The 15,891-nt window shown below is 37.0% G+C and overlaps 1 protein-coding gene across 8 annotated transcripts in view; it reads right to left on the bottom strand.

Annotated features, from left to right (window-relative positions):
- Nucleotides 1-15,891, bottom strand: part of ADGRB3 (adhesion G protein-coupled receptor B3) — a 625,089-nt gene that overhangs the window by 42,519 nt on the left and 566,679 nt on the right. For all 8 annotated transcript variants that reach the window (XM_048846018.2, XM_048846015.2, XM_048846019.2 and 5 more), the window contains 4 exons: nucleotides 11,838-11,988; nucleotides 11,172-11,241; nucleotides 6,853-6,919; nucleotides 1,920-2,005 (listed from right to left, as the gene is read on the bottom strand). In XM_048846018.2, coding sequence (XP_048701975.1) covers nucleotides 1,920-2,005; nucleotides 6,853-6,919; nucleotides 11,172-11,241; nucleotides 11,838-11,988 — 374 coding nt within the window. The remainder of the gene's footprint in view (nucleotides 1-1,919; nucleotides 2,006-6,852; nucleotides 6,920-11,171; nucleotides 11,242-11,837; nucleotides 11,989-15,891) is intronic.

Here is a 15,891-nt window from a genome sequence, read left to right as displayed (position 1 = left end):
TGTGCCAGCAATGCCCCTCTGCCATGTACATTGGTCAATCTGGTCAAACAGTAAATACTTGAGTAATGAGTGACCATCCTCCTTTGATGGGGGTGGGAAGTGGGCGCTACAGAATTTCCACTGCCCCAGAAAATGACTTAAGAATCTGGGTCTGCACCACTTAATCAAACAGTGCTGAAGATAGACTGTTTCCATCCTTATTAAGGCATCTAGTTCCTAGTCCATCCCCATGGCAATGCAGGATTATTTCTGACAGTGTATTTTCTAGTTCTTTGGCCAATTTAGCTTTAAAAATAACATTCGTTTTACTGAGATACAAACTTTCAGAAAGCAAAGCATTTGGTAAATCAGAAAACTATACTATAAGTAACAAGATTTAAATTGCATATAGCTGATAGCTAGAAAGCTATTCTGCAGTTAAACATGATCTCTCCTATCCTTTAAATATTACACAGAAAAATGATGAATAGATTTATAGGGTCAAAACTTCTTGAGTATAACTATTGAAAAAGTTCTCACTGATGCTGAAATATTGTGGCTGATTTTATAATACGGCACATTTAATCAGAACAGGAAGAATATATTACAACAGTTAAGAAGGCAGATGGAACATTGTAGACAAGGGTAGAATTGAGAAATTATTATTTTCTAATAAGAAGGAGAAGAAAAAAAGAAAAGTGAACAAAAGAGGTTTTGGTGATGGTGGTGGTTGTTTTTGAAACAGTGCACTAAGAAGTGAAAACCACAGGGGGTTTTAACCAACACTAAATGACAACATAAGCACACCAAAGTGTATATGATATCAATAGGTGCATCTAATCAGTTAATTGAACATTAGGAACGATGCTATTACAGGAATGATCAAATAATTCAAAGTCAGGTTTTAAGAAAAGTTTACAGAGAGCTGTAACGTATGCATGGAAAATAGAGATTCGTCATTGCTAGCAATGCCAATACTGGGGTAGTCACCTACAAACGATGCAGAAGAAAGAGTACTACAACAAGTGGAGAAGTAAAAGATGCTGATTGTTTCTTATTCCATGAAGCATTAAAAGACATTGACACATACATTCAGAAAGCTAAGGCACATTTGTGAAATGTTTCTCTTTTATGTAGACTGCAGTCATATCCACTGCAGCAGACCATGAAACCCACCTGTACCTGCTGAAGTCAATAGCAAAATTATTGCTACCATTTATTAGGAGCTAAGCTGCAGACCCTCCCTCTTTTATCACTAGAAACCCAGAATTTGAATGTAAAATTATAAGTATGTTAATGAAAGGAAATCATGGATATAAATACACAGAGAACGTTTCTATTTACACATTTTTTTTTGCTTTTGAAATATGTGTAATTTACATTCAAATTCTGTTATGTTAATTCTAGAACACAAACACATGTACACATGTATATACAAACACAGAGCCAAATTCTTCTCTTAATTGCAAAGATGCAATGCTATTGACTTCAGTGAGATTATACTGCTATAAAAGGTAGAATAATACACTAAGAAAGAAAGAAAGAAAGAAAGAAAGAAAGAAAGAAAGAAAGAAAGAAAGAAAGAAAGAAAGAAAGAATTTGGCTTCTTCTGTACACACATTTTATACAACTGTATTCCCGATTTCAGGAATAAAAATGTATGCCTTTCCCATGAAATCCCTGCTCAGTTTTGTAACTGTTTAATCCTCATTCTTATTAACTTAATACTGTTGTACTTGTGTTTTATTTTCAGTTTGCTCAGTCACATTCCCTCAGGATAATGCAACTGCAACTTTTGCAATTAATGAAATCTGTTAGACACACTGTTACATTGAGAAAAAAGTTCAAAGCACAATCAAATGCATTTTTGGTGAATATCTGTAATTGAAAATATATGATACATTTGCAATATGCTATAAAATATCCCAATTGTTGCTTACCCCGCTCTGTGTTTGAGCTTTTTATCTAGGATCCCATCTCTGGAAACAAGTTTATTAAATACCAAAATGCCAATCACCATGTTGACCTGTCAAGTAGAAACAAACAGTTGACCTTTCAGTAACAGTGAGGGAAAATGCCTACATGCATTATTCCAGAAAATGGCCTCTTTTACATTTGCCAACATGATGGAATTATAAACTTAGACGATGGTCGCATAATACATTTCTGAAGAATTTAGTCAGAGATTATGTACTGTACTAGCCTCAGGACACATAAAGTGTACTTAACTTTAAGGCTAAATTCTGGCTTCCCGTGCATATCCTCTAACAGGTGGAACAAACATATAAATCAACAGCTGTATTAATTAAAGCCTGAATTATGTCTTGTGTCTGGCCATATATATATGCCTGCCTGTTAATAAGAAAGTAGGCAGCTGTGACTCCAAACACCAATTAAAGGTAAACTTTAATTGTAACAATGTAATCTATTCCATGATAGAGGTAGAATATTTTATCTGAATTTTGTGCACAAGATTAAAACGGATTATGTATTATTTGTATTGCCATAGCATCTAGGAGCCCTAGTCATGAATCAGAACTCCATTACACTTGCTGCTGTACAAACATAAAACAAAGATAATCTTATCTGGTTATTTTAGGTTTCATGCTTTCTTGAGTCCTAACTATGCCTTTTTGCTGCAAGGTGTTCTCACTCATACAAAATCAGAATCTATGGTTTCTGGTTGTTGGTTTTGTTTTGTTTTTCCAAATTGATAATTGTCTTCTTCATATGTAGGCTTGGCAGAATTTGATTTTTTTAAAAATAATTTCTATGGATAATAGCAATGTTTATTTTTATTTTGTTTTTATCTCATTTAAATTTTTACAGTTGGGAAATTGGTATGTGTGTAGACAGTAGACCTTGAGAGTCAAAAAGTTAAAGCTTTATAACTTAAAAAGCAAATTGTCAAATTCTCACATCAAAAATATACAAAGTAAATAGTCTTATATAAAACGCTAATAAGTTCTCAAGCAGCATTTTCCTCTGCCTATATGGAAATATTTATTCATCGGTGTGTGTGTGTACAGTGAAATTGATATTTAATGACAAATATCTAATCCTTCCAAGCCTACTCATATGCCAAAATGTGATTTTGGTTGGCTATATATAGGATTTCTTTTTTCATGGGCCAGATCCTTAGTTGGTATCAACTGGTGTCAATACATAAATGAATAGAGAATGATTTGTACCACCCGCATATTTGGCTCAAACAGCCATGTAGTTCTAAAGTCAGTATTTGGTCTTTAATACATATTGTAAAAAGAAAAGGAGTACTTGTGGCACCTTAGAGACTAACCAATTTATTTGAGCGTAAGCTTTCGTGAGCTACAGCTCACTGCATCCAATGAAGTGAGCTGTAGCTCACGAAAGCTTATGCTCAAATAAATTGGTTAGTCTCTAAGGTGCCACAAGTACTCCTTTTCTTTTTTGCGAATACAGACTAACATGGCTGTTACTCTGAAACAATACATATTGTATGCATCATACTAGGATTTTAATGTAGCCTTTAAATGGACCTGCTAAAAATAATTTTTAGTTAAGAAATGTTTTAAAATGGACTTTTGAGAACTACATTAAACACTGATCATTTGCCAGTATGCCCTTCCCATGGTCCTACTCTTTTAGGCCTTTCTTAGGTTCCATTTATTTGAGCTTTTTCATTTTTCAGATGAGATTTTTCTTTCGTATACTCAAAGCTAAATGGGTAGATGAAAAAGCTCCCTTCACACCTGCTAACTAATGGGGGAGCAAACTATGTCTGTGAATGTCAGAGATCTCTGAATAAAGTTTGCCAATTGTACAGAGAACATACAGTTCCATGTGGAAATTATGATTGGCATTTTGTAAACATCCTTGGCTTCCTCACTGTGCCATGGACTGTGAGCTGTACAAAAGGTTCCTGGTTTGACTCTATATGAAGATGAGACATACTCATGTTTGCGGGAGCTGCAAACATCAACATCCAGGTAATCTTTGTAGCTATATGCCTATATCTCTGATAACTACAGATTTCCTTCTCATTTATGCCAATGCAAATCAGGACTAACTCAGCTGAAGTCAATAGAGGTACACTGGTCTAAAAGTGCTCTAAGGGAGAAGAGAATCAGACCCAAACACTGTAAACTCCATGCTGAAATTATTACCAGAATTTAGGGAAAGATACTACAGCATTTATTACACAATGACCAAATTGGCTTCAGAAATAGGTTATTATTAGCTGATAATAAAAGATGGTCCTAAACATCATTGGTGTAGAAGAGGGACAAATACTGCCAATGGCTGCAGTTTTATTTGATGTCATAAAATCATTTGGTCAAGAGGACTCACCATTCTAATTTGTGGAACATTTGGCTTCAGCAAAACCTGTATTTCTTGGTTCAGATTAGCCTATGTTTCTCTTAGAGTGACAATATGTAGAGGGTGGGAGGTATTGTTTTACCAGAGATACTAAGCAAATGTTGTCCCGTCTGTCCTCATTTATAGATTGTAATGAGAGAAGCCCGAGAACAGCAGTTTAGGAGGATGAGATTATTTGTGGCATTGAAATTCAGCATGACAGTTTGAAAACAAGTATTAATGCTGGTGACATTCAGGTGACCTAGGCTAATTCTCACTTTATCCTACATCCCTTGCAACCTGTAGATAACAGCTGGCTCTCTGTCAGGGTATCATGTTTTAGGATACATGGCAAAATATAAGATGAGGAAATTTGGAAGAAATATTGTATTATATTGATAAAAGACTTTCAAGATAAGCAAAGCATGTTACTTTATTTTGCTCTGTTGACTAAAGAGTTTGAGAAATCAAGGATTTCCCTCCTGCATTTATTAGTTACAAACCAATCATTCAAAGATGTGGCTCTTTGGGTGGAACAGCTTCATAGCAAATAAATGTACAGTGAATGGGTTGAGGTTAGAGTCAATGCACTTCAAGAGATAGCATAACTAGGAGGCAAATTTACATTCATAATGCTTAGAAAATTTACAGTCAGCATTGTGTGTGTATATGGGGGAGTAGGGAGTGCGAGGGGTGAGGGCTGGTTGTATGCATGTGGGTGATATGGGAGCTTCTAAAATTAAATTCTTACCTTACCTCATACATTACAGCTACAAGGGGAGGAAGAGAATCAGTGATTAGTATGTTCCTGCTGGTGAGGTGAATTACCCTATTCATACTGGCCTCTTCTTGTCAAGTGTACATCCTATAGGACAAGGTCACTGGATAATTTTGTAAGGTACCAGAGCCATATCTAAGAAGGGCTTTGGCCCCTGAAAGTAGTATACAGAGCCTGAAGAAGGACTTTCTGGATCAAATTTTCAAAGAGTATATGCGTGCGTGCACAGGTATGTTTATATGCAAATCCCCAATGTGCCTGCATGATTCAGGATTTTCATAAATCCAGCTCTTTCCAAAATGCATAACAAAACCTTACACCAAACCCATTCTGATCTAAGGGCTAGTCTACGCTACCATGCTACTTCAGAACAGCTGCACAGCGTGTCTGGTGAAGATGTGCTATGGCCAAGGGAGAGCGCTGTCCCATTAGCATAATCACTCCACCCCAACGAGAGGCAGAAGACACCGCTTTAAGTAGATGCAACTTACACCTGTCCGGGGGTGGCTTTTTCACACTCCTGAGCGACGTAACTTACATCGATTTAAGCGGCAGTGTAGACAAGACCTAAGACTTTGTAATAATCTGGAACTGACCAATATAGAACCTCCTGTCAACAGTCCAGGATCAATAAACGCTGATCATGGAAAATTTAAACTAAAGTTGACAGATGTTGTATTACCAGTGTATCTATGAAGAACTTTGGATTATTCGATCCAAATATAGGATTTCTCAGACACCTAGATACATTTCCAGGGCTGTGGAAGTTTGATACATAATAAGTTACATTTTCTGGCCATCGTGATTTTTTTTTTCTTCCAAGACGATAGCCACAGAAGATCTGGCCTCTGATTCCATCTTTCCTGCCTGCCATCCAACAACAGTGGCACAGTACTTTGCACCAGGCCACCAAAGCTGCCACTGAACTTCTCCCTAAGAGAGCAACCATTACATGGATACAACTGATAAGAATCAGCGATGCTTGTAACAAAATTCTTGTGTTAGCAATCAGCATATCATGCTTTCCCAGCTTTATTTTGTGTGGCTCAGGAGTAAAATGAACAAGGCATCTTTTGCAAAACAATAATTTTTCAGTTGTATCACAACCCTTTTCCAGAAGACTACTTCGCATATAATGAAATTATAGATAATTCCTAAATAATTAGAAATTATAACCTATTTTTATAATTATTTAAGCCTTAAATATATTTCCCCTGCCTTTTAACTGGCTCCTCAAGAAAAGAGTAACAGTTAGATATTTTCATGGATAATAGCATTGAGTGAATCCTGGCCTCATTGAAGTGAATAGGAGTTTTGCCAGTGGGACCAGGATTTCACCCATTGATCTCATCCTGGTAATAAACTCTTGCCAAATTCTGTTGTTGCTCCTAAAGAATTTTTTCTGAAGGTGTATAGAGTACACACATATAATATAAAAACCTGTATAAAAATATATGCACTAATAACAATATATATATGATGAGATATTTGTGCAGTACATACAGAAGTGTCCTTGGTTATGCTTGATGTTCATGTGGCTTTGTGTAAACGATGACATATATAGTGTTGATGTAAAATACATAATAGAATAAACTGAATCAGAAAAACAGCATATTCAAAACATTGAGGAAATCTTAGACCATTGTTCTCAGGATGTCTGCAGTAAAATTAATACCACTGCATAACTAACCACTCTGTAATTCAGACAGTATTCCACCATTTCTAATGAAAATACTAAAAATAATGTAAGTGTTTACCAAGACAACAGCAGCCGCAGGTCCAACAAACGCATAGAGTAGTCCTCCTTCGAGAGACAGCCAGCAGCTGGAAAGAACATTAGAGGAAAAGAACTAACACACATTAATAATATCTTTTACACCATGGAGGTGTGATGTGAATAAAACATATATAATATATCTATTCACTTGACATAGTGTTCAATCCTACATGGAAAGTTCTATAAGCATAGAAAAAGAAGTGAAGTTACTCTGTTAATGTAATGGTGCTATACGCAGTTGATAATGAGTTTCATTATTAGGCCCCATTTTCATGCGTCTGCAACTTTTCAGACAAGTTACACTTACACTGAAATTCCTTATGCTTATTCTGAGTCCACAGTCAAATATTTCTGTAAAGTTTTGTAAAATTTCATTTAGCCATTTTTGAGTTAACTGTGAATGACAAAAAAGATAATTTCTACCTATTAAGAAATTCTTCAGAAATTTATTTTGTCTCAGGGAACTCAAAACCTCTTTATTTTAAAAATGTTAGACTTATCTTATACTTAAATGCTCATTAAGGTCAAGTGCATATGACATGGTCAAATAAACTCGATTAAAAACCATAGTTCTCTATAAATCTTCACTGGTGTAATTTGGTATTTAATACTAGGATAAGGTCTTATGGATTATATGCACTTTAAAAATGATATTATACATCATGTAAGGACTAAGGACCAATTGGTGTCTCTGAAATATTAAAAATATTAAAAAACTAATACTATATGTATGAAAATTGTACATCTCTTGTGTGTTATGCCCTACTAGAAGTCCAATACCACAAGGCCTTTCTGTATGGTGCTTCCATGCAGGTTTCCAGATTCAGAGGGCTTGCAGAAGTGAGTCCTAAACATTTAACACACTACAGTGCTAAGCTTAGATATATAAACACTATCAGGAGCTTCACTTACTGAAGTAAATGCAGCTGTGCTTTTTTTCTCAGTGATTACACATTCACAGAAATGCATGTTTGTTGGAGTGTGTGATCGCACATACATATAAGGAGATGCAAGGAACTGCATTTATTTGAATCTCACATGCAAATTAACTTACATAAAGATGTCCTTATCCTCTACCCCTATGTTTTTTCCTTTCTTTTGAAAACCAAATAAACACAAACACAACTTAATGTTACGGTTCTGTTATGGCTGAAATTTTAAAGGCCAAAAAAAAAATAATAAATAAATGTAATTGTTTCCCACAGTAACCAAAAACAGAGCTGAACTTTGCCACATGGACCCAACTCTATTAGTGTGTTGGATGCTAATATGATACACTGATCTAAAATGTCAATATTTGCCAGCAGTTACCCTCTACCAAAAAAGCAATGACAAAATATCTCAGATACCTTTGTATGGTAACTTTTTAATGGACCTGGGTCTATTTTTTAATTTAATTGAAAATAGGTTTGTATATTTTTTTGCTGGTTTTCTACTGGTTTATAGAATAATTGAAAGTTGGATACAAAGTTTTCATTAAAAGTTTTGAATTTTCCCCCTGGATTTTCTGACCAGCGTACACATGAATTCCAATAGAACTCCCTAGTGTCAACCTCCTGCAGGGCCCCTCTCCCCCATTTACTTTGATTTTGTGCAAGGAATCACAATTTTACCTGTAACGTGGCCACTGTAAGGGTGTGATCCAAAAGCGGACTTTTCTGGGAATGTTTCCATTGACTTCAGTGGGCTTTGGACAAGACCCTAAGCCTTAGGGTAAAATTTTCAAAATCTCTTAACTGACTGAAGAGTCTAAGCCCTAGTTTTAAGAGTGACTATGGCACTTAGGACCTCTTAAGTTTCATTGATTTTTTTATTTTCCTCCCTCTTTCAGACTGACTACTAGGGCTAGATCGACAAGAGGATTTAAGTGTCTAACTGCCACTTTAGCAGCCTAAGTCCAACATTTAAGTGCCCTGTCGCTGCTTAACCTGTAGGCACCAAAATTTCCACTGTTAAAGTCCTGATGGCACCTACATTTCTGGCAGTGAGCATGTGTGCAGCCACTTTGGTCTATGCTCCTAAATCACAAATCCTCAAACTAGTTGTTCCCCTATCTGTCTCGCTTGTGGGGCCCAGTCTGGGAAGCATGCTCTCTGCCCACATAAAGCCATATAAAACAGCTGAAGGAGAAAGTGGTAGTACCCCCCACCCCAACTTTTAGACCAGTGGTTAGAGCACTCACATGGGATATGGAAGACCAAAGTTCAATTCCCCATGCTGCCTGATGGGGAGAGGGATTTAACTTGGGTTTCCCCCCTCCTAGGAGAGGACCCTAACTGCTGGGTGATGGATATTCTGGGGCAGGTCTCCCCCAATGTGTCCTGTTGACACTGTTACACTGTGTATGAATAATTAAATACCACAATTTTTTCTGGCATAATTTATTATTATTATTTTTACAAGAAATTGGTTAAGTACCTTACTCCAGGAGAGAGTTCATAGCTGAGAATCCCAGTGGAGATAGGTGCCTTTGAGAGGGGGAGCTTAGGACCCACTCCTCTCCTCACCATTTCCTATTAGAAAATGTAGGTGGCTCCCTGCTCTATATGCTGGCTTTTGTGGATCCCAGTCTTATCTCTCCCTCTGCATTGTAGAAGGAGCCTATGCATCTAACTTGGGGCTGTGGATTCCACTGGCTGGCAAGGTTCCTAAAAATTAAGTGCTCCATTGCTCACTGTTCCTCTGTCCCAGGAACCTCTCAGCTAATCTGGCACACCTTCCAAGCATGGCCTGCTCCCTGTGCTGAACAACTCTTCCATAATGGAAACCCCTTTACAATCTTAACTGTGGCTGTTTAAGGGTTAAAATTAATGCATAAAGTTATGTGAACTGCACATTAATTCAACATGCTGTACATATGCAAGTGGATCAAGGTGCTAGGCTAACCATAATTTGGAAACACCTTGCTTTTAAAATATCAACAATAACATCATTGGAATAATGGAGTTTTGCATTAAATATTTTTCATATGTGCAGTAGAAATAACACAAGTTGCTGATAACTAGGGCTGTGTGAAAAATTCAGGAAGAAATCTAAGTTCACCTGAAATCAAGGTGAATTCAAGTTCTAACCACGCCACTCCCATCAGCCCAGGCACACAATTGTTTCATGGATCTGGTCTGATGCTATTTCCCCAGCTCCCCTCTCAGAGTGTTTCTTAATCCCCCCTCCAAATCAGTTTTCCCCTTGACTGGTTCTAGGACCTCCCTCTTACCAGTAGATATCTTCATGTGGGGACCAGGACCAATTTCCCTGTTTCCATTCACTGCTCTTTCAGTTTGGAAAAGGTCTTCTGGAAATGGCACCCTACAATCTAGGAGTAGCTGGCAACAAGTCTTGTTCCTGCTGCCAGCACCTTTGTAACTGTGGAGTGGCAAACAGTGCTACTAGATTCCTTAACACAGGGTAGCTAAAGAACCCACAAGGTTATTTTAGCAACCATAATCTAGGAGGGATAGGACAGAATTCCTACTGGATTGCTTTAGCTACACAGGTCTAAAGCTGAGGAGGCACTACCTATCATTGTTGAGTTCTAGAGTGGGACAGCTCCTCAGCTCCTGATGCCCTGTGTTGAGTGGAAATCACCTCCCTCCCTTGTCTGCAGACAAGGCCAATTGTGGCAGCTTCCAAAGACCTGAAGAGTGGAGGACTGTACCCCACATCAGATCTGATGCCAGATTGGTCAACAACAGGAACATGCTTTTGTAAACATGTTTTGAAATCCAGGTCCTGATTCCCTTGGTCCATATGCATGTCCTTTCGTGTTTTTTAGTTCCACAAGTATTTGGAAAGCTGGTTTTGTTCATGTGGTTGTTTGGAGAGGAGCTGTCAGGCATACAAGCACCTATATATCATTGCATTTAAGGTTACTCCTTATTAGCGATCGGTTATTTCCATCAATATTTAAGTAATCTCCCATTTAAAAAGTACCAAGCATCTAAGCAGGAAGCAGGAAACAAATATGCAGCTGAAGTAACCAGTCCCATGTGAATAATCTCAGCAGGACAAGTACAGTGCTACTAACAATGGCCTTGATCCTGCAAAGGACTGAGCGCCTCCTGAGATATGCTGGTGTCCTCAGCGCTCACTCGGAGTTGAGTGTACTCAGCGTTTCACAGGATTGAGTTTAACACTGGACTCTGATTTTCTTTTCACTCTTTGTGTGGGGCATTTGGCTTCCAGCAGTGTCCTGCACATGAAGGGACACAAAATAGGCCCTTATACTGTGTTGTATAATCTCTAATGGGCATGGCAGCCTTGTTAATCAAAAACATGATTTATCACTGCAGACTGACTTACTAGTGAGATGTTCCATATCCTTTCGTCTTGGTAAAGCCTATTGATATTGCCACTACTAATGCTGGTAAACCTGGAAAAAAACAGCAATTGTCATTAAGGCTCAGCTAAATACCACTGTTCTATTGGGCATGAAATGATGAGAGAGAAGTACTTTCATCTAAAATGATCAATTTGATATGGAATGAATCATTTAACAAAGCACAGCTCTGTTGCAGCGTTTGTTTCTTCCCCAAGCACAAGGGAAGAACTAGATTTTTAGCCCAGTATGCATCACTTTTGTGTTGCTAAGTTACCAGTCTATTTGAAATAGCTTAAAGTGAACAAATAACACAGAGATTCAGTGGATTTTCAGTGAGAGGCTTTTGTCTGTCTTACACTATTTTGCAGAAAAGCTACTAAAATGACACTAAAGCATATATGTTACAGCATCATAAATTACCATAACATTGGAATATTCATCAACTGTATCTTGAGCCAAATCAAGAGCATGACATTATATTGGTGCTTCCAATAAAAAGGGAAATCTCCTTGTACTGGTTTTCTGTTTAGTAACTATGCTATTGACCATCTGTCAGGATTATTGAAATAAATACCAACACCCCCAATTGTGTAAATGCATAACATTCAATTCTAATGATTCTGGCTATATGATTTTTATGGGCTTACCCCATCCAAGGCACAAAAAGCGTTTCCTTATGAGTCGTGTCCTAATTTTTCCAGTAACAGCCATGTACGACTGCCACGCTTCTGTCAAAACCCAACAGAACGAAGCTAAGAAGAAGAAGTGTAAAAATGCGGTGGTCGTGGTGCAGATGCCCTGCAGGGAGCAAAGAAAAGCTCATGCTGAATACTTAGGGACAATCATTTCTCCTTCAGAGGGTTGTCATATTCTATCAACTTGACCTTTACCCCGAACATCACACCTCCATCTTTATAGCACATTTGACACAGAGACTTGGATTATGCAGAACAGGTTGAACCCTGTTCTGAAATACACTAACACAGACAGTTTTGATGACAAATATTTAAATATAGAATGGAGCAAGTTTTCTTACATCTTTACTTTGGCCACAGAACATTGCAAAGCCACTCCAGTGAATAGGTTACATGGTTACTGAACATTGCAATTTCACTACACTGAACAGAGTGAATGTGCAAATACAAACAAACAAACCTAATTGCCATTTTTATGTTCTTTCCCCTCATGCAGACAAATCTTGACTATAAATCTGAACTCCAGGGGGTAGATTAAAGCTTCTTGCTTTATTTGATTTTTCATTTAAATCTTACAGAATGTAATATCATGGGAATCTTTTGGCATATATGGCCTGACATTTTTTAGTCAGGTTTAAGTAACGTAACCTTAGCAGTTATTTTGGTTATTGTTTTTATGCATGTCAGTCATTTGTTATCTGAAAAGTACTCTGAACTCATCCAGCGCATGCTCTGCTCTGTCATTGTAGCCTTTAATTAAATTTGACATTTTGGCTCATATAAGTAAATTTGATTCTCCCTTGGAAGTAAATTATAATCCTTCATTTCACTGCTTTATTTCAGTATGGAATTCTAGAGACAGTGGAATTCAGACTACTAAATGCAGTATGTATAATGCCCCTGCACCAAAACCACACCAATACTGTAGAATATAAACCGTATAGATCTTTATTACTTTTTAAAATATGGTTTAATCAGATTGAAATCAAAACACCCTGCCAAAACAACAGATGTCAGCAACACAAGAACTTAGCTTGAGATGGATTTAGAATTTTGTAATATTAGTGTTATTATTAATCTATCTAGCATACTTCTAATAATAAGACAAGTTCCTCTCCCAGAGTTTCTAGCTAAGGCACCAGTTCAACAATACTTAAGCATGAAGGCTCTGCAAGAATTAATATTATGCAGGTACTCAAGTACTTTGTTGTATCAACTCAGCAATACAGCCTATTTTATGTTTTAGAAAATGTTTATATAATTATCCATTACTTTTTAAAAATCAAGTTATGCAAAGCAATGAAAAACCAAAGGATTATCAAAATATACTAACCACCGAGAAGTTTTAAAAAAATACCTGAAAATATCTGTGAGATTTAAGAGACCTTAGAGGAATTACTTTAATATTAATAAGTCCAGTCTTGCAGCTTTACCTTTTCTGAATATTCCCTAGGACCAATTCTGATCTCACACTGGTTTTCCGCGAGTGTAACTCTACTGACTTCAGTGGAGATATTCTTGTTTTACAGGTAGGTAAATGAGATAAGAATCAAGCTTTAAAATTATGCATGCAAGGATATACTTTCTTTTAAAATAAGTTTGCCATGCTGCATTGAGAAAATTTCTTTTGAGAAACATGGAAGCCTTCAGCTGTCATAGTGATGTGTGTGGACCGAAAAACCTAGACAGTGAAAGAGAGGTTGGCTTTTGAGGTTACATTGTAGGACTGCCTCTAACCTAAAATCAAACTGAATCACATTGCTGAATTGGTACACAATCGCTCTCAGTGCTTCTTTAAAACAATTAGCATTGAAGTTACTTCCATAGAGCCAATGGCAAAATTCCCACTGACTTCAGTGAGTGCAGAATTAGGCCCATGATATACACCTGAAAATATCATCAGGCAATAAAAAGATACTGTAAATCTGGTCCATATAAAATTACTGCATGCTGAAAAAGCACTCTATTTTATTCTGCTACTTCAAAATAAATGACAGGATAAAGGCATATCATGAAAGCCATGTGACCATTCCATATCTCTTGAGAAACAATTAAAAGCAAATGTGCTGGAACAACTTGTACAGTGGGGGGGCTGAGAGCCATCGAACCAAACTGTAAACCCTGTGTGATGGAAACCACTTCAAGACAGGGGGTGCAGCAGCACTCCCAACACACCTAGTTCCAGCACCTATGATTACAAGGGGTAGCCAGTGATCAGAATATTAATTTATTACCATTAATTCTTAAATTTAGCTGCTCCAAAACTATGTGAGCTCATAAAATCCCATCCCAGTAAAGCCACAATGACAGTATTATTACACTGGGTGGTAATATTACAGTAAAAAGCTTGGCCAGATAAACAGATGGATTTGCAGGCAGACCAAGTATTACATCATGCCCATATAAGCATACTTGAGGTGTTAAGATTATGATGAACTAAAGTAATATGCATGTTAAATCCTGGATGTCTGTGCTTTAGACTGTTTACGTGTTAAAGCACATAGGATGTTTTCAAAAATCCTGACATTCTAATTCTAATTTCTATAAAATATACTCCTGTATTTTGTCCACTAAGTGAACTGGAGACAGTATTGCAACAGAAAAGTCTTAAACTGTCCTGAATATGTATTCATCTGATCACATTACTATACAACATGACTGCAAGCTCCAGAGATCGATATCATTAAACTAAAACCCTGATGTCACTCGTTTAGCAGGGGCCTCGATTTTTTTTTTCAGGTCACTTACATCCAAACTCTCTTATTCCATAGTTACAAGCCAACAACTACAGTATCTGGGTTATGACTATCCTTCCAGCAGCTATTGTTAATGGTACATCATCTGCAATGTCATTTGTTCTGAGATGCCAAATTAGCCTTTCCTCTTTCTCTTAGATAAAAAATCTTAGCCAAAGCATTTAATTTCAGTGTTCCTTTAAAAAATACCAATTGAAGGGCATCAGACCTTTTAGAAAGTGTTGTGTAGGATTTCTTCCCCCTGACAGTGGTAAACTGCCTGGAAGGAAGTATTACCATAATATAAAATCTTATTTAAAATAAAGAATATATAGAGAAATGCACCGTAAACAAAATGACAGAAAATATATAAATGACTGTGTTCCTGTAGCAGCTGGCTCACATATTATAAATTCATACCATAAAACTTTAATTTGCCTTCCTGTCAGTCTTTTTGTAAAAACTGAGACATGTTCTATGGAGTACAGATTTGCTCCCCAAAGCTATTTTTTGTCAAAGCTGGAAACTTTCAGAGAAAAACTGCACAGGTAACACAGAGTATTACCTACCCCCCAAAAAACCAAAACAAAAACCACCACAAAAATCAAAGCTTATTACTCTTCATGTAACAAATTATATGGCACATACATAATGCATATGGGGACAAAGCCTATTCTTTATATTTAGTCAAAGTAACTAATAATCGCTATGGAAGTTTTGACTGTGTATGAACTGCAGGATTTGGCCCAAATTTGTATCTGTATTGAAAGAAAGATAGATGCTAATAATTTTCTGACAAACATGAACGTGGCTCTTTTTGAGCAAGAACTCATGATTAAAATGTTAACTATCATGTTGGCCCCAAAACCTGAAAACAGGTGAAAAAAGTTTTGCTACAAACTCTAGAAATTACACACACTGGAGTTTGAGCAGAACATAGGGGTTAATATCTCTAACTCTTTTGAGTAGTACATGGGATCTCTAATGAACCCCAGAGGTAAAAACCTTGGTGTCACATATCATCCAAGAGACATTATCTCCATCTGCATAATATCCCCTAACAGCTACTGGAGAATCCTGATTATAAAATCTATTATATTCCCCCTCAAAAAGCAATGTTGGGATATATCCTAGAAACGTAAGTTCAGTAGGACTCTACTAAACAGTGGCAAATTTTCATTCCCACCAGTGGCTGTCATCAATGGAACACCAAGCAGCGATACCCAGAAACGTATGCCTGGAATCCTTAGAACAAAAAGTGAACCAGCAGA

This window comes from Caretta caretta, chromosome 3 (assembly GCF_965140235.1).
Source record: "Caretta caretta isolate rCarCar2 chromosome 3, rCarCar1.hap1, whole genome shotgun sequence".
Taxonomy (NCBI): domain Eukaryota; kingdom Metazoa; phylum Chordata; order Testudines; family Cheloniidae; genus Caretta; species Caretta caretta.
The sequence above is the reverse complement of the archived record's forward strand: the minus strand, read 5'-3'. Positions and strand labels throughout refer to the sequence as shown.